General features: G+C 51.9%; 1 protein-coding gene across 7 annotated transcripts; it reads right to left on the reverse strand.

Annotated features, from left to right (window-relative positions):
* Positions 1-4,450: 4,450 nt before the first annotated feature.
* Positions 4,451-22,909, reverse strand: CPT1C (carnitine palmitoyltransferase 1C). 7 transcript variants are annotated; one of them, XM_082710261.1, is made up of 20 exons: positions 22,333-22,909; positions 21,715-21,948; positions 21,450-21,604; positions 17,192-17,331; positions 15,390-15,561; positions 15,030-15,131; positions 14,791-14,928; positions 11,045-11,122; positions 10,705-10,812; positions 10,505-10,589; positions 9,766-9,961; positions 9,440-9,622; positions 8,744-8,849; positions 7,401-7,517; positions 6,954-7,118; positions 6,583-6,717; positions 5,804-5,956; positions 5,251-5,364; positions 5,020-5,112; positions 4,451-4,769 (listed from the first exon to the last, which is right to left on the reverse strand). In XM_082710261.1, the coding sequence occupies exons 3-20, from the start codon at positions 21,588-21,590 to the stop codon at positions 4,584-4,586; spliced, it is 2,412 nt and encodes an 803-aa protein (XP_082566387.1). In that variant the 5' UTR covers positions 21,591-21,604; positions 21,715-21,948; positions 22,333-22,909; the 3' UTR covers positions 4,451-4,583. The 7 variants fall into 7 exon arrangements, with proteins under 7 accessions (XP_082566387.1, XP_082566388.1, XP_082566386.1 ...); XM_082710262.1 differs by having other exon boundaries at positions 21,729-21,792; positions 22,333-22,907; XM_082710260.1 differs by having other exon boundaries at positions 21,715-21,792; positions 22,333-22,830.
* Between the last annotated feature and the right edge of the window lie 113 nt (positions 22,910-23,022).

Raw genomic sequence — 23,022 nt, forward strand, 5'->3', positions numbered from 1 at the left:
GTGTTCTGCTACATAGCAAAAGGGAATTAGGTTGCAGATGGAATTAAGGTTTCTTAACAGCTGGTTTTAGGATAGGGAGCTATTCCTGGATTTTTCAAGTGGTCCCACAACATCACAAGGGTCCTTATAAGTGCAAGATGATGGCAGGCATCAGTCACAGGAAGATATAGAACAGAAAGGCACAACGGGGACAACAATGCTGGCAAGGAAGAGGGAAGAAGCAGCCCGGACCCCAGGAGTGTGGGTGGCTTTTAGAGGCTTTCTAGAGGACAATGATATGGATTCTACCCTGGAGCCTACAGGAAGAAACCTGCTGACGCCCTGCTTTCAGCCCAATGAGAACCATTATATACTTCTGGGCTTCAGAGTGTAAGATAGTAACTTAGCATTACTTAAAGTGCTGAATTTGAGGCAACTAGTTACAGCCACAAATAGACAGCAATGTAACGCCTCTCCACGGGATCCCTGGGAAGATCACCCATACAGTCTTATTTTATCCCTAAACACTTCAGTGTGCATTTCCTTAAAGATAAGAGTTCTTTTTAACATGACCACAAGACCACTATCACCCATGAAGAATTAATTATTTCCTAATATCAAATACCCAGTCAAGAATGGAACTTTATAAACTATATATATATATATGACACTTAATAAGGTTTGTTGAATGAATACACGAACGAACTGGTCTTTGACAAGATTTAAGCTAGTCATACGAATCTCTGATCCACACTTGTTAGCCTCGCCGTTGAGAATCCCTTAGCACATATGTCCAATAACCTTAAAAATGGTTATTTTAGGGGACGCCTGGGTGGCTCAGTTGGTTAAGCGGCTGCCTTCGGCTCAGGTCATGATCCCGGCATCCTGGGATCGAGTCCCACATCGGGCTCCTTGCTCCACGGGGAGCCTGCTTCTCCCTCTGACTCTGCCTGCCACTCTGTCTGCCTGTGCTCGCTCTCGCTCTCTCTCTCTGACTAAATAAAAAATTTTTTAAAAAATGGTTATTTTAGGAGCACCTGGGTGGCTCAGTCGATTGAGCAGAGGACTCTTGGTTTCCACTCAGGTCATAACCTCAGGGTCCTGGGACAAGCCCTCCTTGGGCTCCATCCCCAGCGGGAGTCTGCTTGAGGATTCTCCACCTCCCCCCTCAAATAAACAAATAAAAGTAAAAAATTACAATACAAAGAATAAATGGTCACTTCACCTTTCCAAAGAGCTGAAAACACGGCGGAAGCAAAGCGGTGAAAGTAGAGTGCCCTTATGTGAATTCATCTAGAGGAGGGTGGTCCTCCACCAGCTGCTGATGCCGCCCATGAGCGTCAGACGCTCCTGACACATATGACGCTCCTGACGCACCAGACGCACCTGACACACCCGCCCAGCGCCCCGCGGGAAGTGGCGCTCACTGCTAAAGTGCCTGTGCAAGGCCAAGAGGGGGGCTGTGCCCTGGAGAAACCCCAGATGGTTGAGTTGCCCCTGCGGGATGTGATCACCCTGCCCGAGGTGGTGGCCCTCCTGGCGGGTGTCTCCCAGGGCAAGACCTTTCCCAGGTGGGAATCAAGCCCAAGATGACTGGCCACCACCCGGGCGAGTTCTCCATCACCAGAAGCCTGTGAAACACAGCAGGCCTGGTATCGGGCCACCCATTCCTGCCGCTTCATCCCTCTCAAGTAGCCTGTTTGGCCAATAAAGGCACAGCCTTCTCTTAAGAAAAATTTGAAATAAATTTGGATTAGAGAAAGTTGCAAAAGTGATGATGACGTGTCAGTGTTGGTTCCTGAATTGTACCAAATGTCCCACTCTGGGGTTGGGGGTGGTGGTGGATGGAGATAATGGGGGAGGCGAGCAAGGGGGTAGGAGGTATATGGGAACTCTCTGTGACTTTCATCAATTTTTCTGTGAACCTAAAGCTGCTCTAAAAAATGAAGTCTATTTTATTATTATTATTTTTAGTTGTCGATTACAGAGAGCATGAGCCCAAGTCGGGGGCAGGGCAGAGAGGGTGGGAAATGAAACGGGATTGTGTTCATTGTTGCTGCATGACAAATTACCCCAAACTTAGAGGCTTAAAACACACATTGATTATCTCACAATCTCCATAGATCAGAAGTGCAGACAGAGTTCAGTTTTTTTTCTCCACTTCGGGGGCACCTGACTGGCTCAGCTGGTGGAGCACGTGACTCTTGATCTCAAGATTATGAGTTTGAGCCTCTTGTTGGGTATAGAGATTACTTAAAAATAAAACCTTAAATAAATTTTAAAAAAAGATTCTCCATTTCAGGGTCTCCCCAGGGTAGAATTCACGTGCTGTCCAGGGCTGTGTTCTCATCAGAGACTCTACTGAGGGGACAGCCACTTCCAAGCTTCCTTAGATTGTTGGTGGAATTCATTTTCTTTTGACTGTATAGCTGAGGCCTCCAGAGCCTTCCAGGGTGTTGGCTGGTGGTGACCTCTACTTGGCCACCCACAGTTCTTTGGAAAGGAAGCTTTCTCAACATGGTTGCAAGCCAGCAAAGAGAATCTCTCACCCCATGGAGAGATTAAGGGGGTGACATGCCATTCTTTTTACCATATACTGTTGATTGGAAGTAAGCCACAGATCTGCTCACACTCAAGGGACTGACACAAAGGTGTGGACATGAAGAGGTAGCAGATCGTGGGGGTTCACCTCAGGGTGCGTCTCCTATAGGGATGGATTTGGAAATGGGATTTGGAAGGGGGGTGAGGTTAGGGATATGGGGTTGAAGCTGATGTATTGGGAGTTTGCATTACTTTTTATTCTGTTGCATAAAAAAAAAAAAAAACCCAAGACATAACAGCTGAAAACAACAAACATTTATTATCTCAGTTTCTGCAAGTCAGGAGTCTGGCTCAGGATCTTACATGAGGTCACAGCAAAGAAGTCAGTTGGGCTGCTGTCATCTGCAGGGTTGACTAGGGTGGGAGATCTGCTTTCAAGATGGTTCCCTCACTGGTAGTTGGCAGGAGGCCTCAGAGCCTCAACATGTGGGCCTCCCCACAGGCTGCTTGAGTGTTCCCACGACACGGCAGATGGCTTCCCACAGAGCAAGTGATTCCGAGAGAGAGTGAGAAGGAACCAGAAGTCTTTCATGTCACAGTTACTTCTACCATATTCTTTTACTTAGGGGAAAAGAGTCACTAGTTCCAGTCCACACTCAAGGGTGCGGGGTGAGGGGGGAGGATGAAGGGATGAAGGTCCACCTTGTGAAGGGAAGAGGGTCACAGCACTTGTCAAAAATTTTTTTTTGATTAAGTGAACTCGATCTCCAACACAGGGCTTGAAATCATGCCCCTGAGATCAAGAGTTGCAAACTTTACTGACTGAGCCAGCCAGGCACCCTACTTGTCGACGTTTTTCAGAATCACTAGAGTTAGTAGTGGGTTAGATGTGGAGGTTGGAATGGTGGCAGTTAAGGTGTTCAGGATTTTAATGTGTTGTGGGGTTTGGGTTATTATGCTCAACTTGATGGAAAAAAGGGGCTTGGGATCAGAGTATGGAAATTATGGCAGTAGTGGATTGGATCATTGGTGTGGTTAGATGGGGTTGGTATTGATATGACTACGGCCGAGCTGGTGGGGGTTGTAGGGGTAGTAGGGGTAGAGTGGAGGTGCAATCAAGGAGTGTGCTGTTTAAAGTCGTAACTATGGGTCAGGTTCAAGTTTGGGTTATGATGGGGATGGGATGGAGTTTTAGTGGGGTGATGGGAGTTTAGGGTTGGACATTTTCATGCTGGTCGTATGCTCTGAATTGTGGTTGAGGTTTTGGGTGTAGTGGGGTGTGGTGTTTTGGAATTGTTGGTTATTGGAATTGACAGTAGTGCAGGGGGAACATTAGTTGGTGCATTTCCTGGTTATGGGAGCTGAATCCCTCACCGAGGTAGAGGTTGAAATGGCTGGGGTTGGGGTTGAGTAATAAGAATCTTGAGTGGATGGGGCGCCTGGGTTGCTCAGGGGGGTAAGCCTCAGCCTTGATCTCAGGGTCCTGGGATTGAGTCCCACATCGGGCTCTCTGCTCAGTGGGGAGCCTGCTTCCCCCTTTCTCTCTGCCTGCCTCTCTGCCTACTTGTGGTCTCTGTCTGTCAAATAAATAAATAAAATCTTAAAAAAAACGAATCTTGAGGGGTTCATTTGAGGGGTGTCAACTAGATGAGTGGAATGGTGTCGATTTTTACTTTTGGGGCAGGCAGTGGTACTGGGGCTGCAGGAACTGGACTAATGAGAGTTTAGGGGATTGTTTGGCTGGGGTGGGCCTTGGATGCTTGGCTTTGGTGTGCAATGGAATGGGCAGGGTTGGGGGTTGGAGCTGAAACTGATTGTAACTGAGAATTCAGGTTGGGCCTGGGGATGGAGGGGAACTCTTCTCCTTCTCCACCCTGATCCTCACCTTTCCCACCCCTGCCCAGCCCAACAGCACCGCAAACACCACAAGCCCAGCTTACGGATCTTTATTGGACCAGATGTGGGATTTTCCAAACCCAAAAGGCCACCTCTGTCCTGCACCAGCCCAGTTGTAGAGACCCTCTCCCTAGTTCTTGGGGAGACCAGCTCCCTGCAGGGAGGGGTCAAAAGTTGGTGGATTTTGTGGTTGCCTTGGAGCCCCTCTTGTGGCAGGGGAGACAGCTACCCCCATGCCCCGAGTCCTCCTCCGGTAACCCTCTGCATCTGGGCTTAGGACGCTGTCCCTCCTGGAAGAGGGAGGCTACGTCCAACAAGGCATCCTCAATGTGCTGTCCCAGTCGGTGGGAGTCCTGGAAGGAGAAATACATCATGTCCAGGAGAAACTGGGAGAGGGGCTCCTCGGTGCTGGAAAACAGGAGGGCTGGTATCCCCGATGCCCCGGTCGGAGGGAGGAGGGGGCTGGGCTTCCTGGATCATAGGGGCAGCAGGGAGCTGGGATTCTAGACTGGTTGGTTTTGTAAGAGCGAAGGGAATTAGGAGTCCAGACCCCTGGGTCCTGAGGGAGGAGGGTCCAGGGGTGTGTGTTCAAGTCTGTCTCACCGTTTTTGTGCTAGATTTTTTGCTGGAGATGTGGAAGGTAATGGTGTCATCCCCCATGAAGATGTACGAAACGCCATAACCGTGGTCATCGGCCTGGAGAGGGACAGAGGGAGGGGAACCAACTAGACTCCAAACTCCTCCTCCCCCACTAGGCCGGAGTGCAGACCCCAATGCCCTTCTCCCTCAGGGTCTAGGGTCCAGGGAGGTGGGATCAGGCCCAGTTTCACTCACAGGCCCGAATCCACCACCAGAGGAAACGTAGTCAGGGTAATTGTGGACGTCAAACAGGTGGATTTGCTGAACAGGGATCTGGCTGGTGGCGAGCTGCCACTGCTCCGAGTGAACCTGAGGGGCAGAAGATGGGCAAGCCTGCGATAAAGACAGACAGACCCACCAGTCCACGCCCCCTTGGCTCAGCTCCCTGCCCCTCTGGCCCTTTCTCACTTCTAAATCATCAAGTTTCTCCGCCCTTCCCCTCCCTGACACCAGCCCTTCAACTCCTTTCGGACCACACCTCTCGGCTTCTGCCTGATTCCGCCCTTTTCTCAGGTCTTCCAGACCACACCTCCTTTAACCCCGCCCCCCGCGGGCCACGCCTCTTCTTCTCCCTGACCACCCCCCCACCCCGTCCCATCCCCTTCTCTTTTCCCCTTTTCCCTCTCTGCGCCCCCTACCGACTCTCTCCTCTAACCCCCTTTCCCCACCTCACCCTCCTTGTCCTGAAGTACCCTTCTCCTCCCATGGTTCCCCTCTTCCATCTCTAACCCTTTCCCTGCACCCCAACCTGGTCCAGAAAGGGTGAGCGCAAGTGGAGAAATTGGGACACGATGTAGAGCGCGAAGAGGTGGCGGTCAACTCCCTGTCCGCTCATCGCTGCCTTCAGCAGAGCCTGGTGCTTTTCCACCGCCAGGCGGAACAGAGCACGGCGCTGGGGTTCCTGGGGGTCCCCCAGGGGGAGGTGACAGGTCATGGAAAGACAGGAAGTGGGCTTACTGCTGCAGTTTGTCACATACCCCTGGCCTCAACCCAGCCTGCAAAATCCCTGCAAGGCAGAGATATCAATTCTACTTTACCAAGGGGAAACAGGCTCAGAGAGGGGACGTCACTTGCCCAGGGTCACACAGCAAAGCAGAATCAGGTAGGTTCCCAGGTCTGTCTGATCTAGGGCCCCAACTCCTTCCACTGATCCAAAATAGGTAGGGGGAGAGGGAACAGAGGTACCCAGGGGGGTTCTGAGTAAAGAGGTTACATAGGGACTACATGGGAGGGTACCAACGGAAGCCACAAGGTCACCTAGAGGTTAAATAATCAAAGAGCGCTACATTGTGGAACCCAGAATCCCTGTTGGGTACTCCCCCATGAAAGCATATATCACACTCTGCTGAAATATCTCTGTCTCCCCCCACCAGTGAGTTCTTAGAGGTCAGAGACCAGGTCTGGTTCCTCTTTTGTCCTTAATGCCCATCATGGGGTCTGGTCCTATGAAGGTACTCCAGAAATATTTGCAAATGTAGGAATGAGTGTATGGAAATGACCAAAGCCTCAAACGAGGTCTTCACCCACTGTTTTCTCTTTGTCCTCCATGGCTCTCACGAAGTTGCAGGCCTCCCTTGTACAAGACCGCACCGTTTCTGTCCGACCTTCCAGGAACAAGCGAGTCATAGTCGACTCATAAGTCAGGCAGAATTCACCCCTGTCCTGGGGGACAAGGGAGGAGCCTGTCAGCTGGTCTCTGGAAATCTTCACAGACTTGACCCGCCTCTGTGTAGGCCTCCTGCCTCCTCCCACTCAGGGAATATGTGGTCGGGAGAGAGAAATCAAGATGGCGGACCCCCAAGGGCAATGACCGAGAGGAGTCATTAAAGGGACTGACAAGGCAGGCCCAGGGGAACCAAAGTCCTGGCAAGGGGCTGAGGCTGAGGGCCCCGACTGACCCGGAAGTGGGCCAGCTGCAAGGCCACCTGGGTGAAGCTATCTGAAGAGAGATGGCAGCGTTTGATGAAGCTCTTGCCAAAGTGGGAGAAGGGGAAGACGTGGCAGTCAATGTTTCCAGACAAGGTCTTGGCTCCCCTCAGGGCTAGAGAGATGGACAGACGGATCTGCCAGAGGAAGAGGGAGGGACGGATGGCTGGGGTTACAGATGGGGTAGGGTTAGAGCTGGGAGTGGGGCTGGAAGTGGAGGTGGGAATCGAGTCAGAGTAGGGGTGAAATGCAGAAATGAGGACAGAGATGAACATGTCACTGAAGGTCTGCATTAAGGATGGGGGTCAGGGTGGGACTGGGGTCGGGGTTGGGGTTGAGTTTGGGGGTAGGGATGAGCTTCGAGTCAAAGCCAAGGGGGCTGTGGGACTTGGAAGAGAGCCCCCAAAGCCCAGTCTCACCTTTTCTGGAAGGTCCCAGTGCAGCCGCTGGGGCTGGGGCAGTGAGGGCTCAGGATGGCCCTTGCAGTGGCCGTCTGCCGAGTAGCCCAGCTGAAAACATTCCGTGGCCAGAGTGAACTGTGTACAAACAGAGGCTGTCAGAGTCCTTTCTTCCCTCTGGGCTGAGAGCCGTCTAACCAGGGACTTCTTTTCATAAGTCCCTCTGGGGTTTGGGGGTGGGAGGCAGTCCTTGGGAATCAGAAACCTCTGATATTCACAGGTGGGTTCTCAGGGTCAAGTTCATTGAGAGTAGGACTAATACTAACACTCAGAGGGGCCTTACTGACCCTTTGCTTCTGACTGGTAGACAAAGAGCCATCAACAGCTGCCCCCGCCCTCCCAAGACACCCCACTCCCACCACTCCCACTACCCCCACCAGGATCCTGAGACAGCAGAGGAAGAGCCCAACACAGCATGGACCTCCAGAGGGGGCCGCCTCCATTCTGATTGTTAAATATATACATTTTTTTAAGATTTTATTTATTTATTTGAGAGAGAGAGAGAGCATGAGCAGGGGCAGAGGGAGAAGCAGACTCCCCTCAGAGCAGGAAGCCTGATGCAGGGCTCCATCCCAGGACCCTGAGATCATGACCTGAACTGAATGCAGAGGCTTAAATCCACTGAGCCACCCAGGGGCCCCTTGTTTCAATATTATAAACCAGGAGTTGGGGCACCTGGGTGGCTCAGTGGGTTAAAGCCTCTGCCTTCAGCTCAGGTCATGATTCCAGGGTTCTGGGATCGAGCCCCACGTCGGTCTCTCTGCTTAGCAGGGAGCCTGGTTCCTCATCTCTCTCTCTGCCTGCCTCTCTGCCTACTTGTGATCTCTGTCTGTCTAGTAAATAAACAAAATCTTAAAAAAAAAAAAAAAAGGGTCTGAGGGGTCTGAGGTTTAACTGTCAACTGAATTGACAGTTTCATTTATCAGTACCACCAAAGGGGGAAATTCTCATTTGTGAAACAGTGCTTACTGGGGACTGCTCTTATGACCTGAGAATGGCCTCCCTTCCCCACATACATGCCAGATCTCACCCTGGGCCCCATCCAACACCCCGTGTAACACTATGGAACAGAAGGAACCTGATAGGGCACAGATATCACCCCCTATGATTTAGGGACTACATAAAATAGAGATGCTAAGGTTCTTAGGATTGGATGGGAACTTACAGATCAAAGAAAATCCAACCCTTTCAACCTGATGAAGGAAGAACCGAGGTTCCTGGTCCCCCTGAGTGTAACACCCTGGAGAGGAAGGTCTTTGGAAGTGGGGCTGATGGTCCCCAAGGTGGGGGGTTGGCTCTCCTACCTCCCACATGTGTCCCGAGATGGGGCAGTCTGCCCACGAGTGCTCCACGCTGAGGCCCAGCTTCCCATTGGAGAAGACAATCAGAGTGAAGGATTTGTCAAACCAGCTGCAGGGGGAGAACTCAAAGTGGTCACCAGGGAACCAAGAAGGAACTCAGGTGCTCGAGTTCTGTGGGACATAGGAGTGTCAGGGTGGATGGATTTTTCCGGAACCAGGGTTGATCTGGGGCTCTCTGAGAGGGTGGGATCTCTACCAGGTGGTCTAGATGGTTTCTGGGCACGTCTAAGGTTTGTTAAATTGGAAGATTTGGGGGGGAACATGCCCAGAAAGGGTCAAGGCTCCCAAGTTGCTGAGAGGTTAGGGGGCCTCTTCTGGGAACCTCAGAAATCAGAGTGATGCCTGGGGGTGCATCTAGGTTGTTGTCTGAGGATCTCTAGGTAGTAAGTCCCACAACTGAGGTCCTGAGTCTGGGATGCCTGGATGAAAATCGAAGGATTCTGTGGTTCTGAGCCTGAGGTCCCCAGGCTTGAGGTTCTGGCTTTGGGGTCTCTAGGTCTGTAGGTCCAGGTGTGGGGTTCAGTGGTCCTCAGATCTGGGATCCAGGGTCTGCTTGTCTAGTGTCCAGAATCCTAGGTCTGGATACCAGGTTCTGGGGTCACTGGTTGGGGTGGGGTTCAACTCCAGGGGCTGACTCACCGGTCATGGCCCCTGCCAGCCAGGAGGGCACGGGCATAGGCATCCAGTGAAGCTGCAGGGTCCTCCCTGGTGAGCCCCGCAGGCTCGGAGTCCAGTGATACAAAGAAAGCTGCTCCTTCCACGGCCTCCAACGCGTCCTCGGCCTGGATCTTCAGGGAACTCCGCACCTGGGCCCACATATCCCTGGAGGGAGAGTGGGGAAAGACACGTGCCTGAACCCAGGCCACCCCTGCACCCCACCCAGCTTCTGCCCGGCCCCCCACCTTGCCTTTCCCCAACCTCCAGAGGGTGTTTGGGCCTCCATGACCCTGACCTCTTACTCTCACCTGGGTGCAGCAGTCAAGGCGGCCAGATGCTCCTCCTGGGGGCAGGCGGGGGAGGGGTCGTCCAGGATTCGCTGGAACTGCTGCTCCAAGGCCCGTGGGGAGAGTAGGCCGCTTGGGGAGTGGGTCCCCACACGGAAGAATCGGCCTCGGTGGAAGACAGCCACATGTCGGCTGTCCCGGAGGTGGCGGATGTGATCTGGGGGGAGTCGGGGGGACAGAAGGGCGGAGGGCAGGAAGGTCAGATACACTGCAAGAATAAGAACCATTTAGGGTGCCTGGGTGGCTCAGGCGGTTATGTGTCTGACTCTTGGTTTTGGCTCAGGGCATGATCTCAGGGTGGTGGGATCCAGCTGTTCCAGGCTCCCTGTTCAGCTGGGAGTTTGCTTGGGATCCTTGTCCTGCCCCTCCCCCTCCTCCTCTGCTCTTCCCTGTGCCACCCCGCACATGCACACATTCTCTCCAAAATAAATTTTAAAAAAGAATAAGAACCATTTATTAAGCCCGTCCTGTATGGCTCGCACTGTTCTAAATACTCATAGAATCCTCCCGACCCTATGTACCCTTATTTTCCCATTTTAGAGATAAGAAAACTGAGTCTCAGAGAGGGCTACAACCTACCCGAGATCACGCAGCTAGGGAGCAATGGTGCTGGGATTCGAACCCAGGAGAACATGCGCTCAACCCTAAACTGTATGTATACTGTATGCCTTGCTCAGCGAGAACGCCAGAGAAACCTCACCTTTTTGGAGGCCGGGAATGCGCGTGGTATTGAATATCTTCTCGTACTGGGCGGAGCACAAGGGCCGCATTCCCATCAGTAGAGTCTGCAAGAGACCATGGGCTCAGGATGACGCGGCCTGCCAGGACCCACATGGCCACACAGCCACAGGACCACAGCCTCCGACCCCAGCCCATGGGTTGGGGAGAGGGGGCTCTCACAGGCAAGATCTCCTGGCGGTTCAGCCGGTGGCGGTAGAGGAGGAGGGCATGGACGGCGTTCCCTGCACGAGCAGCCTGCACTGGTGTGGGAGTGACGTACAGGAAGTCCTGGGGGCCAGCCGAGGGGATGGCAAAATGCCTGGGATCAGGTCGGGCCCCTGCTCGGGGCACAGATCCCAAACACAGATGCTGACCCCAACAGTCGGCAAGATGGTGAATTAGACTCTGATGGGGGTCACTGACCCTAAACCCCACTTTTTATAGAGACATCCCAACCCTAGACCCGGGGAGCTAAGAACCCAGCCCCTTCCCAGCTCCTAATCCCGTTCCCCCATCTCACCATCATGTAATAGTTACTGTTCACCATCAGCGAGTGCCGGGAGCGCAGGTATACGAATTCTTCCCACCAGTCACTGACCTAGGAGTGGGGCAGAGAGACGCAAGGCTGGGGCAGCTGTGGCCAAGGTCGGGGGGTGGGTCAGTGGGAGCGGCAAGATGCCCCAGACTTTGCCTTGTCAAACAGGAGGGTAGAGCTCAATGCAGGAGGCCATCATGATCAGTAACTAGCAGTAACCTATCAGTCTTACAGTTGGGGAATCTGTTAGCTAACCCGTGCTACACTCATGTCCTAGAATATCATCAAGCTCTCCAAACAGATCAAGGTGCACCTATCTGACTGCTGCGGAATGAGCGAGCACTGAGACAGCTGCCGACTAAAAAAAGCTAGGTGCACAATAAGATATGTGAAATGATATCATATAAGATTTGACTTATTTTTTTTTAAAGATTTTAAAAATGTATTTGTTTGGCAGAGAGAGAGTGTGCACAAGCAGTGGCAGCTGGCAGGCAGAGGGCAAGGAAGAAGCAGGCTCCCCACTGGGCAGAGAGCATGACCTGGGGCTCAATCCCAGGACCCCAGGATCATGACCTGAGCCAAAGGCAGATGCTTAACTGACTAAGCCAGCCAGGCACCCCACATAGGAGATTTTTTAAAAATACCACTGAGACCGAAGTATCCATCAACAGATGAATGGATAACGAGTGTGGTCAATCCATACATAGAATGGGTTGGGGTTTTTTTAAAAGATTTTATTTATTTATTTGACAGAGAGAGAGGATACAAGTAGGCAGACAGAGACAGAGAGGGGAAGCAGGCTCCCCGCTGAGCGGAGAGCCCGACGCAGGCCTCGATCCCTGAGATCATGACCCGATCCCTGAGATCATGACCCGAGCCGAAGACAGAGGCCTAACCCACTGAGCCACCCAGGCGCCCTAGAGTAGGTTTTTTTAAAACAAAAGATTTTATTTTTAAGTCCTTTCTACACCCAATCTGGGACCCAAACTCACAACCCTGAGATCAAGAGTCGCATGGTCCACCCACTGAGCCAGCCAGGTGCCTCTGCGATGGAATGTTCATATAAAAAGGAATGACAATGGGGCACCTGAGTGGCTCAGATAAGTGTCTGCCTGTGCCTCAGGCCATGATCTCAGGGTCCTGGAATCGAGTCCCACATCGGGCTCCCCGCTCAGCGGAAAATCTGCTTCTTTCTCTGACCCTCCCACTCACTTGTTCTCTCTCTCTCTCAAATAAATAAATAAGAATTTTAAATAAGTAAAAAGGAATGGAAACCTGATGTGCACTATGACATGGGTGGACCCTGAAAACATCAGTCCAGGTGAAATGAATCAGACACAAAAGGACATATCATGTATGATCCTACTTACACGAAAACTCCAAAACAGACAGTTTCCTAGAGGTAGTAAGTAGACTAAAGTTTACCTGGCACTCTGGGGAAGTGGGAATGGGGATGTGTACAGAGTTTCTCTATGGGATGTTGAAAGGTTCTGGAAGTAGATTGTCGTGATGGTTGCACGACATTGCAGATGTACTTAATACCACTGAACTGTATACTTAAAAATGGTTAAAATGGTAAATTTTGTATTTTGTCCATTTTATCACAATAAAAATTATATGTTACATATATTTTATATCATATATTTAATATGTTTCTGTAAGTTATATAATATATAATCATGTTATATATTATATAACTTAAAAATTACACATAATTAGGGGCACCTGGGTGGCTCAGTGGGTTAAGCCTCTGCCTTTGGTTCAGGTCATGATCTCAGGGTCCTGGGATGGAGCCCTACATCGGGCTCTCTGCTCAGCAGGGAGCCTGCTTCCCCCTCTCTCCCCGCCTGCCTCTCTGCCTACTTGTGATCTATGTCTGTCAAATAAATACACAAAATCTTTTAAACGATTATACATAATTATATAAATAAAATTTATATTATATATAAATACACGTTATATATATAATACACATATTATATAAATAAAATTTATATAACATAAGTAAAAAATAGATAAAAAGTCTGATAAGATAGCACTGTATCAGACTTTAGTTTGCCTTGGTTTTTTTTTTTTGTTTTGTTTTCTTTGTTGTATTTAAGATAATGGGGTATGTTATAATGGGCAGTGCCTTAGAGATACAACAAAATATATACAGTGTGTGTGTGGCTGTCTGTTCGTCTGAACACACATGAGCATATGTACTGGCACAGAACCTTGCCCAAACAGCTTGAAGGGAAAAAAGTGTAAAAATTAAGGTCTGGCTTTCCTCCTACCCCTCCAGACATGACTCAGTCCCCTCCATGGAGTTTGTCTGACTGACCTTTCCATGCCGCTGCCCCTTGGGGGACAATGTTTCAATTTCCTTCTGCCCATGAAGGTTCCGTTTGCTGTCACCCAGGCCTCTTTCCTGAGCCCTCACTCAGGGGTCAGGCTGCCCCAGGGCATCTCCCCACCATCCCCCAGGCACTCCCATGGAGCTCAGTGGCTTCACCCCAAAGCTGCTCCCCTTCTCCCCATCTCAGGGAGAGCCCTCAGGGGAGGCCCGTGGGTGCCATCCTCACCATCTCCCCACCCCCAGCGTGGCCCTCCCCTCCTGCCTTCGACTCTGCCTCATCCCCCACTCAGGCCTTGTCCTCTCCCCCTTGTCCTCCCCCCCAACACCCTCTCCAGCCCCCCAGGCTCCACTGTCTTCCCTCCAGTCTTTCCCCGACAGCAGAGGTGATCCCGCCCCACCCCTGTGCAGAACCCTCCCATGGCTCCTTGGCATCCCCTAGAAAAAGTCCTGGGTCCTCAGCTGGAGTTCAGGCCTCTCCCCACCACTCCGCCGTCACCTCTCGTGAGGATCATCCTTCAACCCTTTGTTCCAACCAGAGGAAAGCTCTCCTGGCTCCCAGCCCTTGCCCTGCAATCTCCTTACTTCCTCACCTCTCTCTGCTCAGCCCTTTCCCTCCTGCCGACCAGCTTGACAGATTCAAGTTCTGTCCAGTCCTCAGGGCTCAGCCCTAAGAACTTCTCCTCCTGGAGCCCTAATCCTCTCAGCCAGTGGTGGTGTCCCCAGACCACCCCATCCCTCAGGCACTCACACCACCCAGTGTGTCCCTTCACTGCTACCTCCACCTCAACCCACGCTGCCTGCGGCTATTTATGACTTCCCACAGAAAAGGACACCCATAACCCCTGATTTGGGTGAACTGCTGTCTTGTTCTGTGCCTCAGTTTCCCAAGAAACTCAAGTCAGAGTACTACCAAAAGCCTACTAGCTCCTCAACTCAGAATAGAAACCCATCTGGGGGAGGTGCCCTCGCGCAGAAGGAGCGGGTAAAACAAGAACATCTCCGAGGGCGGGGGCTCAAAATGTTTTTTGCCTCCTGCCAAGGGAGAGCTGAAATGTTGGGTAAGTCCTGGAATTGTGGTTCCAGTCCTGGAGGGTTGGGGGCGGGCTGTGGAGGTGGGCAGGCTGAGATTATTGAAGTCAGACTCAGAATGTCGGAGCATGGGGTGGGGAGGCTCAAAATGTCGGCCCATGACGGATGGGGTTCAGAATACTGGAGAGTAAGAGCAACTTCGAGGAGCATCTGGGGCTGGGTTTAAACTATAGAAGGGGGGGCGGGGCTCAGAGTATTGAGCAAGGGGTGGGGGAGTGGGCGGGGCATGGGGGCGGGGAGGGGCCTAGACCTACAGGGGCTTAAGGATCCCTCAGAACCCTGCGGATCCGAGTCTGGGACTCACGTAATTGGACGCCCACCAGGACTTAAGCTGCAGGTACCACTGCAGCAGCGACGCCTGCAGCCGCAAGAATTCCTGCGCAAGGACGGACGTCCAGTCGAAGTCCTCGTTGGAGAGGATGGGCCGGACCGATTCCAGGTACTGAGCGGCAAGAAAAGGGTAGGTCACGCCCCCTGCCCGCCCCCCGCCCGCCCCCGCCCATCCCAGCCCATCCCAGGTGGAGGTCCTCCAGGCAGACCCACCTTGCGCACAGTGTCCTGCACGGAGGGCACGGGCTGGCGTGGCAGGGAGCGCTGGTAACTGAAAAGCATTGTTTTCCGGCCGGAGAAGATGCGGACCAGGGCCTGGAGGGAAACGGGAATTAGTGGATCATTACACCCCTCACTAGGGTGGGGGACCAGGTTTGGGGGTGGTGTGGCAACCTACAGAGAGAATGGGATAGAGACCCAGGGAAGTGGGGGGACAGAAACTCAGGAAGAGGAATAGAGACCAGAGAGAGGTGGACAGGGTTCCAGAAAGGTGGGGACAGAGACCAGAGAGAAGGAGACAGAGAATTGGGTCCCCGAAAGGCCTAAGGAGGGAGGGCTCTGCCCCTCACATACCAGCCAGGTCTTAGTGGGTGAGGACATGGCTCCGTGGGGTTCAAGGAGCCAGCCATGGTAGGACAGAAGCAGCCTCAGGGCCACATGAAGCGTAAAGATCAGGGCTCCCCACAGGCACGAAGCAAACAGCGCAGCTGCCAGGACTCCCCGAAGCCTGTGGTGCTGCCCACCCCTGGGGGAGTAGAGAGAGAAGGGGCCTGGGTTTCCTGGCCCCTCAGCCTCGGGCTGTTCCTCCCCTCCAACCCCACCCAGCCCTTGCTTTCCTGAACAATGACACCAAAGCTACTAAAATCACTTCCCATGGAAACAGATAGGTACTTAATACGTGGGAGCTGGGTTTTTTTTTTTTTTTTTTTGGAGGGACACACACTTGGGGTGCCTGGATGGCTCAGTCAGTTAAGCGGCTGCCTTCAGCTCCTGCCATGATCCCAGGGTCCTGGGATGGAGCCCCACCTCGGGCTCCCTGCTCAGTGGGAAGTCTGCTTCTCCCTCTCCCTCTGGTCTGCCTCCCACTTATGTGCTCTCCACCCCCCCCTCCGCTCTCAAATAAATAAAATCTTAGAAGGAGAAGGAGAATAAGAAGGAGGAGGAGGAGGGGGAGGGAGAGGAAGAGGGGGAAGAGGACGAGGAGAAGAAGAAGAAGGGACACACTTCTCTCTCCCAGCATCAAATTATACTTTAAAGCAATGGTTCTCAAAGTGTGGCCCTTGGCATCTGCATCTGCAGGGCCTGGAAGCTGGTTGGAAATGCAAATCCCCGGACCCCACCCAGACCTACTAGGACAGACTCTCTGGGGGTGCCCCCGCCATCAGTGTTTGAACAAGCCTCCCAGGTGGTTCTAACACACACTCAGGAAACGCTGATCTGCAGATCGGAAACTATCACAGATCAGCAAGTTTGCAAAGCGGCATCAGACACACGAGCAAGGCCCACCTAGAGGACTTGGGTCCTCCGAGTAAGGACTTGGGGCCCTTACTTCCCCTCTGTAGACGGGGTAAATCTGGACTCCCTGGAAATTCCTACCTCTGATCCTGGTTCCTACCTCTGATCCTACCTCTGATCCTGTGTCTGCCTTTTGGGACTGTCTGTACAAAACTGGAACCTTCTTCCCCAGGAGGACCAAGCCAAGAATTAGAACCATTAGAACCTGTCACTTCCCCTGTACCTGGGTTCCAAATCTTTCCCCAAAATGACAATTAGGATAACACAACCACTCCCGTTTAGTAACCTCCTGGCACTGTACTGAATGGATCATGTGCATGCTTTTTTAAAAGGAATTTATTTGTTTATTTATGTATGTAGGCTCCATGCTCAACATGGGGCTTGAACTCACGACCCTGAGATCAAGTGTCTCATGCTCCACCAATTGAGCCAGCCGGGTGCCCCTCCAAAATGGGCATGCTTTTGTTTCTTTCTCCCAACCATCATGGGAACCAGTTATTATTACCTGCACTTTATAAATGAAGACTGACAAGAGAATAACATCTCTTGCCTAAGACTACAAAACTGGAGCACCGCATAACTCCAATTTTTGTCAGTACATAAATAACCATATCTGGACATTTTCTAGCTTGTCAGTGTCCCTCTTAGCAAGAAAGGGAGGAAATCACCTCCATTTTACTCATGCCATACCTTTATTAATCTGACCCAAAGTAAATCTCAGAGGTTACTTTTCTTTTTATTTATGTATTTGTTTATTTGTTTTTGAGGTTACTTTTCTTTAGCAGGCATTCCATGCTGAGAGAGAAACTCACTGGTTGGAGGGAGAATTAGGGATACTAGGCTCAGATGGGGGAGCTTACCAGTCTGGCAGCAACTCTTTGATCTTTTCCATCAGTCCTAGAGAAGGATCCAGCTGGAGGAACCAGGCGAGCTGGATTGCACTGAAGAGGAAGAGCCAGCTGAGGGGGCTGGCAGGGAACACACCTGTGAGAAAGTCATTCTGTGGGGAGGAAAGAGCACCCATTCAATCAATGATCACTCCTCTGAGCAACATTCTTAGATACTGTCAGAGCACCCAGCGTGTGCTGAGCCCCGAGCTGGGTGTTCAAGACCCAGGGGAGACCAGACAGATCTGGGTCCTACTCTCAGGGAGGTTAGTCAGGAATGAAGTGAGTTCTACTGGACATAAGGCACAGAAGCCCTGCAGAGGCGAGTTGCTCAAATTGAAGAAATCAGGGAGGGTTCCCTGGAGGAGGTTACTCTCAGCCAAAATGATCACCCATATGCCACAGGGTCTAGAGCTTGGTAGACCTTCTAGAACTATATGACCATGAGATGAATGAAAGTCCTGTGGTACTAACCAGACTCCCAGGGAAGTGCCATGGAGATAACTAACGCTTAACCAAGTCTGACGACTAAGCACCATCATTGTTCTAAGCACCACCTAAAAGAATGAACTCTGAAAATCCCCCCAGCAACCCTGTGAGGTGGTACTTAAGTGACCTCATTTTACAAAAGAAAACACTTCGGTCCATGGTCACGCAGAGAGTATGAGAAGAGCTACTGTTAGTGGGGGTACTGGCATCAGGGCTGAAGAAATCGAGTTCTCTCTTTTCTCCACATTTAGCCAATAGAAAAGGCTCAGGGTTCATGGATGAGAGCTTGGGCTCTGTCACTAACAAGCTAAGTGATCTCCAGCAAGTGGATTCTCTGTTTCAGTTTTCTCATCTCTAGAATGGGAACAATTCCAGTAGTGGGCTCACAGGGCTGTCACGAGTGTGGGATGAGAAAACGTCCTTGGGCAAATGCTGATCGCAGTCCTAGAGCAGTGAAGAGACAGTAAAAGTCCTGCTGTCCTGGGGGACAGAGACAGCAGCTACCCAAGAAAAGTATTTAGGGTAGTGTGAGAGAAGGTAATAGAGACTATGGAGAAAAATAAAGCCAAGGGGACTGCGGGGACGGAGGAAAACTGCATAGCTCAGAGCCAGGCACACAGTAGGTACTCAATAAACATGATTACCATGACCTGTTCTGTTGCTACTCTGCCTCTCCTTGGGGATTTATTCACTTGACGATCTTTCTTTGGTTCGGCCAGAAAAGCTTATAGGCAAACGTGGTGATTTCATTGTTTATGATTCCTTTTTTTTTTTTTTAAGACTTCTTATTTTATTTTATTTATTTGACAGACAGAGATCACAAGTAGGCAGAGAGGTAGGCAGAGAGAGAGAGAGCTGAGCAGAGGGCCCAATGTGGGGCTCGATCCCAGGACCCTGGGATCATGACCTGAGCCGAAGGCAGAGAGAGGCCTTAACCCACTGAGCCACCGAGGCGGCCTATGATTCTTTTTTAAGAGCAGCTATAGGTTCCTTTATCTGCTGCTCTGAATTGTCGTAGGACAGGGGCTTCGTAATAAGGGGAAATGTCTCCCGAGCACTTTCCAGGGACCAGGAGCATCAATAAATCATCTCATTGCCCCGCTGCTCAGTAAGATAGCAGTAAATATCACTATGCCCATTGCATGGGTGAAAAAAACTGAGAAGACAAAAGGTTTGAAGAACTTGTCCAAAGCCATGGAGGGGCCACTGTGAACCCCCTCAAATCATCCAGAGGGTCTCGGGACCCTAATGCGACAGATACAAAGCAAGGTATCACGTCCCATGTGCTTTGGGAAACCATCTCGGGAGTCACTCTGATCTCCTGCTGATGAACAGCCCACACGGACGCTGTCCCACATGCTTGGCCCAAATGACCCACTGCACGTGATGCACAACAGCCCTGTGACACAGGTCATTAATACTAATTAATTAATACTAATGAGAGAGTCTGGGGGACACAAAACTAGGGGTCCGAATAGTCAACAATGCAGCACCAGTCAAAATCCACCTGCAAGCCTAGAAATCGGAACAGTGGTTGCCTTGGGGGGGGGGGTGCACCGGGAAAGGGCTCAAAGGAACATTCTAGAATGGCCTGTCTTGCTAGGAAATTGGTTACACAGCTGTTGTCAAAATTCAAGGGCTGTGGGGCACCTGGGTGGCTCAGTGGGTTAAGCCTCTGCCTTCAGCTTGGGTTGTGATCTCAGGGTTCTGGGATCAAGCCCTGCTTCAGGATCTCTGCTCAGCCGGGAGCCTGCTTCCTCCTCTCTCTTTCTCTGCCTGCCTCTCTAACTACTTGTGATCTCTCTCTCTCTCTCTGTCAAATAAATAAAATCTTTAAAAAAAAACTTAAGGGCTGTACATATTAAAAATCTGTGCATTTTTCTGAAACTATATCTTAAATTTAAAAAATATATGTGTGTATATACATGTGTATCTAACCACAGGCTAATGGCCACATGGTAATGTTTTAATTTGATGAATTAGCCTGAGGGCAGGGGCGGGGGGGGGGGTTCCTAGCAGCGGCTGACAAAGGCCTTTGGGTGGGGGATGGCACGTGGCTGGTTCAGTCAGTAGAGTGTGTGACTCTTGATCTCAGAGCTCTGGGTTCGAGCCCCATGTCAGGTGTAAAGATTACTTAAAAATAAAATCTTAGGGGCGCCTGGGTGGCTCAGTGGTGGGTTAAAGCCTCTGCCTTCGGCTCAGGTCACGATCCCAGGGTCCTGGGATCGAGCCCCGCATCAGGCTCTCTGCTCATCGGGGAGCCAGCTTCCTCCAGCTTCTCCTCTCTCTGCCTGCCTCTCTGCCTACTTGTGATCTCTGTCTATCAAATAAATAAATAAAATCGTTAATAAAATAAAATCTTAACAACAACAACAAAAGCTCTTTAGAGGTCTGGGGTAGAGGCTTTTTGTCCACTGGAACAGATATATCTCTATTTTAACAACTCATAAGGCTATAGAGGTTCCATCTAGCCTGCCCAAACGTCTCTGCTTCAGGAGATCCTCCAGGCCCTGGCCACCCCCTCTTTTAGTGACAACACCCCCAGCCTCCCTCTTCCAGCCTGGCTCTACTGTTCTTCTCTGTTCTTCCAGCGCACAAGTCACAGGATCTGACATACTCCCCATCTTGCTTATTTGTCCCCTTATTGCCTTCTCCTCCAACTAACTCTAGAGTTCCACGAGGGCAGGATTCTGTCCTGCTCCCTGTCATGTCCCCAGTGTCCCAAGCAGTGGCAGACCCTTAATAAATGCTCCATAGATATCTGATTAATGAATTAAGAACAATATTATCAAAAGCTAACACTTACTCCGCACTTGACACAGGCCAGGTGCTTACGTGTAAGAATTCACTTAAACCTTACGACTGTCCCGTGGGGGGGGGGGCTGTTATCATCGCCCCCTTTTGACATGTGGGGAAACAGGCTTGGAGAGGTACCCTTGCCCAAGGTCACACAGCTGGTAAGTAGCTAAGCTGTGATGCTGTCAGGCTTGGCCAACCCCACAGGTGTTTAAGACTCGAGTTCACAGACAGGACATGACCACCAGGGGGACTCTGGATGCTCTAAAACTGGGGACCCTGGGGGCAGGCATAGGCTCTGGTTAGATGTTGGGCATGGGCATTCTAAAGCAAGGACAACGAGCCCAGACCAGGACAGCAGGGTCTGTAATGATGGAGAAGTGTGGATATAGACATTTGGAGGTTCACGTCTGGGAACCACAGGGAAGGTGTACCGCCTACTGGAGACATGTACTGGGGATTCAGAAGCAAGGGCAAGGAGATGGCCCCCAGACCTAGGGACAAGAGCTAGGGGGAAGAAGGGCCCTTCAAGACTGGCTGAGGGCTGATAAGATCTTGATCAGGTCACAGTGTTCTGAAATGAGCACCCAGATTAGAACCTGGAGATGAAAGGGGAAGCTGAGGGGAGCACCATGGAATATAGGGTATGAATTCTAGAAATTGGGTGAAAGTTGGGTTGGGGGGTGTGAGGAAAAAGGGAAGTGGTCCAGGAAATGTTATTAAGAGGTGAATAGAGGTTCCCAGTAGGTGAGGTTGAGGGTTCCCAAGTGAGCCTTAGAGAACCCAGAAACGGCTATTTAAGGGGTTCTAAAAGTCGACAGCAAAATTCCCAGAAGTGGGAGATAGGATCCCATTAGTGGAACCACCAAGATGCTGGAGTTGGGCCTCGCCCACCCCGGAGCCTAACTGGATTCCTGAAAGGAAACCAAGCCGTGGCCCTCCTCACCCAGAAACGGGCGAGGTGCCTTTTCCAGGAACGCAGTCCGGAGAGGTAGATCTCCTGCAACATGGGGGCACTGAGCTCCACTTCGGCCCCGTCCGAGGTCATCGAGGGTCGGAAGCCCACAGCCTGGTGCGCTTCAGCCATGTCCCGCTAGAGACCTGGGAGGTGGACAGAGAGTCATTCTCCATGTCCCCAGCCTCAGACCCAGGAGTCCGGGTCCCCAACCCCCTCCTCCTTACAGACCCAGGAATACAGGCCGGCGGCTCACCCCTCCTTAACCACCTAAGGGGTCTTGAAGGACTTGGCCAGACACCTCCAGTGTTAGAGGGACGTCAACTGAGGACCTCTGTGAACGCATAGAGAGCCAGGAGGAACAATTCGCGTTAATCCCTTTTGCGGTTCTGCTGAGAACGAGGTGCAAGGCAGTGCGCCCCTCCCCATGAAGGACTTTCAAGATTCAGGGTTGGGGGCGGGAAACCGGTCCAGGGTTGAGTTGCGGGGTCTAGAGAAAAACATCAGTCCGAGACCCATTTGAAATGAACATCTGCCAGACGTTGGCACCGTCCGCCCCATTTCCGCTTCCCATGCCGGGGCAAGGAGGGGGGATGGGGTGGGTGGGGAGTGGCGGGGGAGGAGCGGGGGCGGGTGGCGGTGGCAGGTGGGGAATGTCTATAAATTCGTCCGCTCTAGGGCGTCCCCCTCCCCCCGCGCTGGGAACTGGAGGGGATGAGGTAGGGAGCACCCTACTGCGCATGCCTCACAGCCAGGGATGCTGAGGCTGTGAGCGGCTGCGAGCTTCGAGGACGGGTGATGGAGACGCCCGCACGCCCAACACAAGCCACAGGCCTCCAGGCCCCGCAGGAGCTCGGGCCCCTCCGATACTTACCACGCTGAGTCAAAGGTCCGCCGATCCGATCCTGGAGACCCAGCCCGAGCACAGCCCCCCACCCTCGATTTAGAGTGCCAGACCCAAGTCTCCCACTTGCATATGTCCAATCCCAGTGCGATTAGTCCACGACTTGGTCGTCGGGCCTCCGGAGCTTCTGGTCGCCCCCGATTATCCAACATCCAGGAATCCGGGTTTCTGCCTCGCGTGCGCCTGGCCGGGTATTCCAGTCTCTGGTTTTATCCCCGCCCCCTTTTAACCCTCCGCGTTCTATCCCCGCCCCCTCGAATCCCAGCGTCCAATCCTCTCGCTCCGTTCGAGCCCCAGTCCTCGGTCGTTTTCTACTCGGCCGGATTTCTCCACCGTTGGCTTCCCGGGTTCTAAGCAGCTCCTCTCCTCCAAACCCCAGGCTCTTGGGCTTCCCACTCCGCCTTGTCTCACTCTCCTTCCTCTCTGCAAAACGAGGCTCAGCTTGGAATTCACAGCCCACATTTGGGCACACGTAAAGTCACGCGCGTGGGTATTGAGCCAGACCGAATCAAAGTTCTACCAACCCGAGGAGGGAGGGCTGTTCTGTGGGTTGGGTCAGCCTCCCGGGACCGCCCACAGAAAATGCAGCTGCGCGGACTTAGTGGTGCGAAGGAGAAGCTACAACGGGTTGGATTCAAGTTAGACAGGCAGAGGGACTTC

The sequence above is a fragment of the Mustela nivalis genome, assembly GCF_964662115.1.
Source record: "Mustela nivalis genome assembly, chromosome: 18".
Lineage (NCBI taxonomy): Eukaryota > Metazoa > Chordata > Mammalia > Carnivora > Mustelidae > Mustela > Mustela nivalis.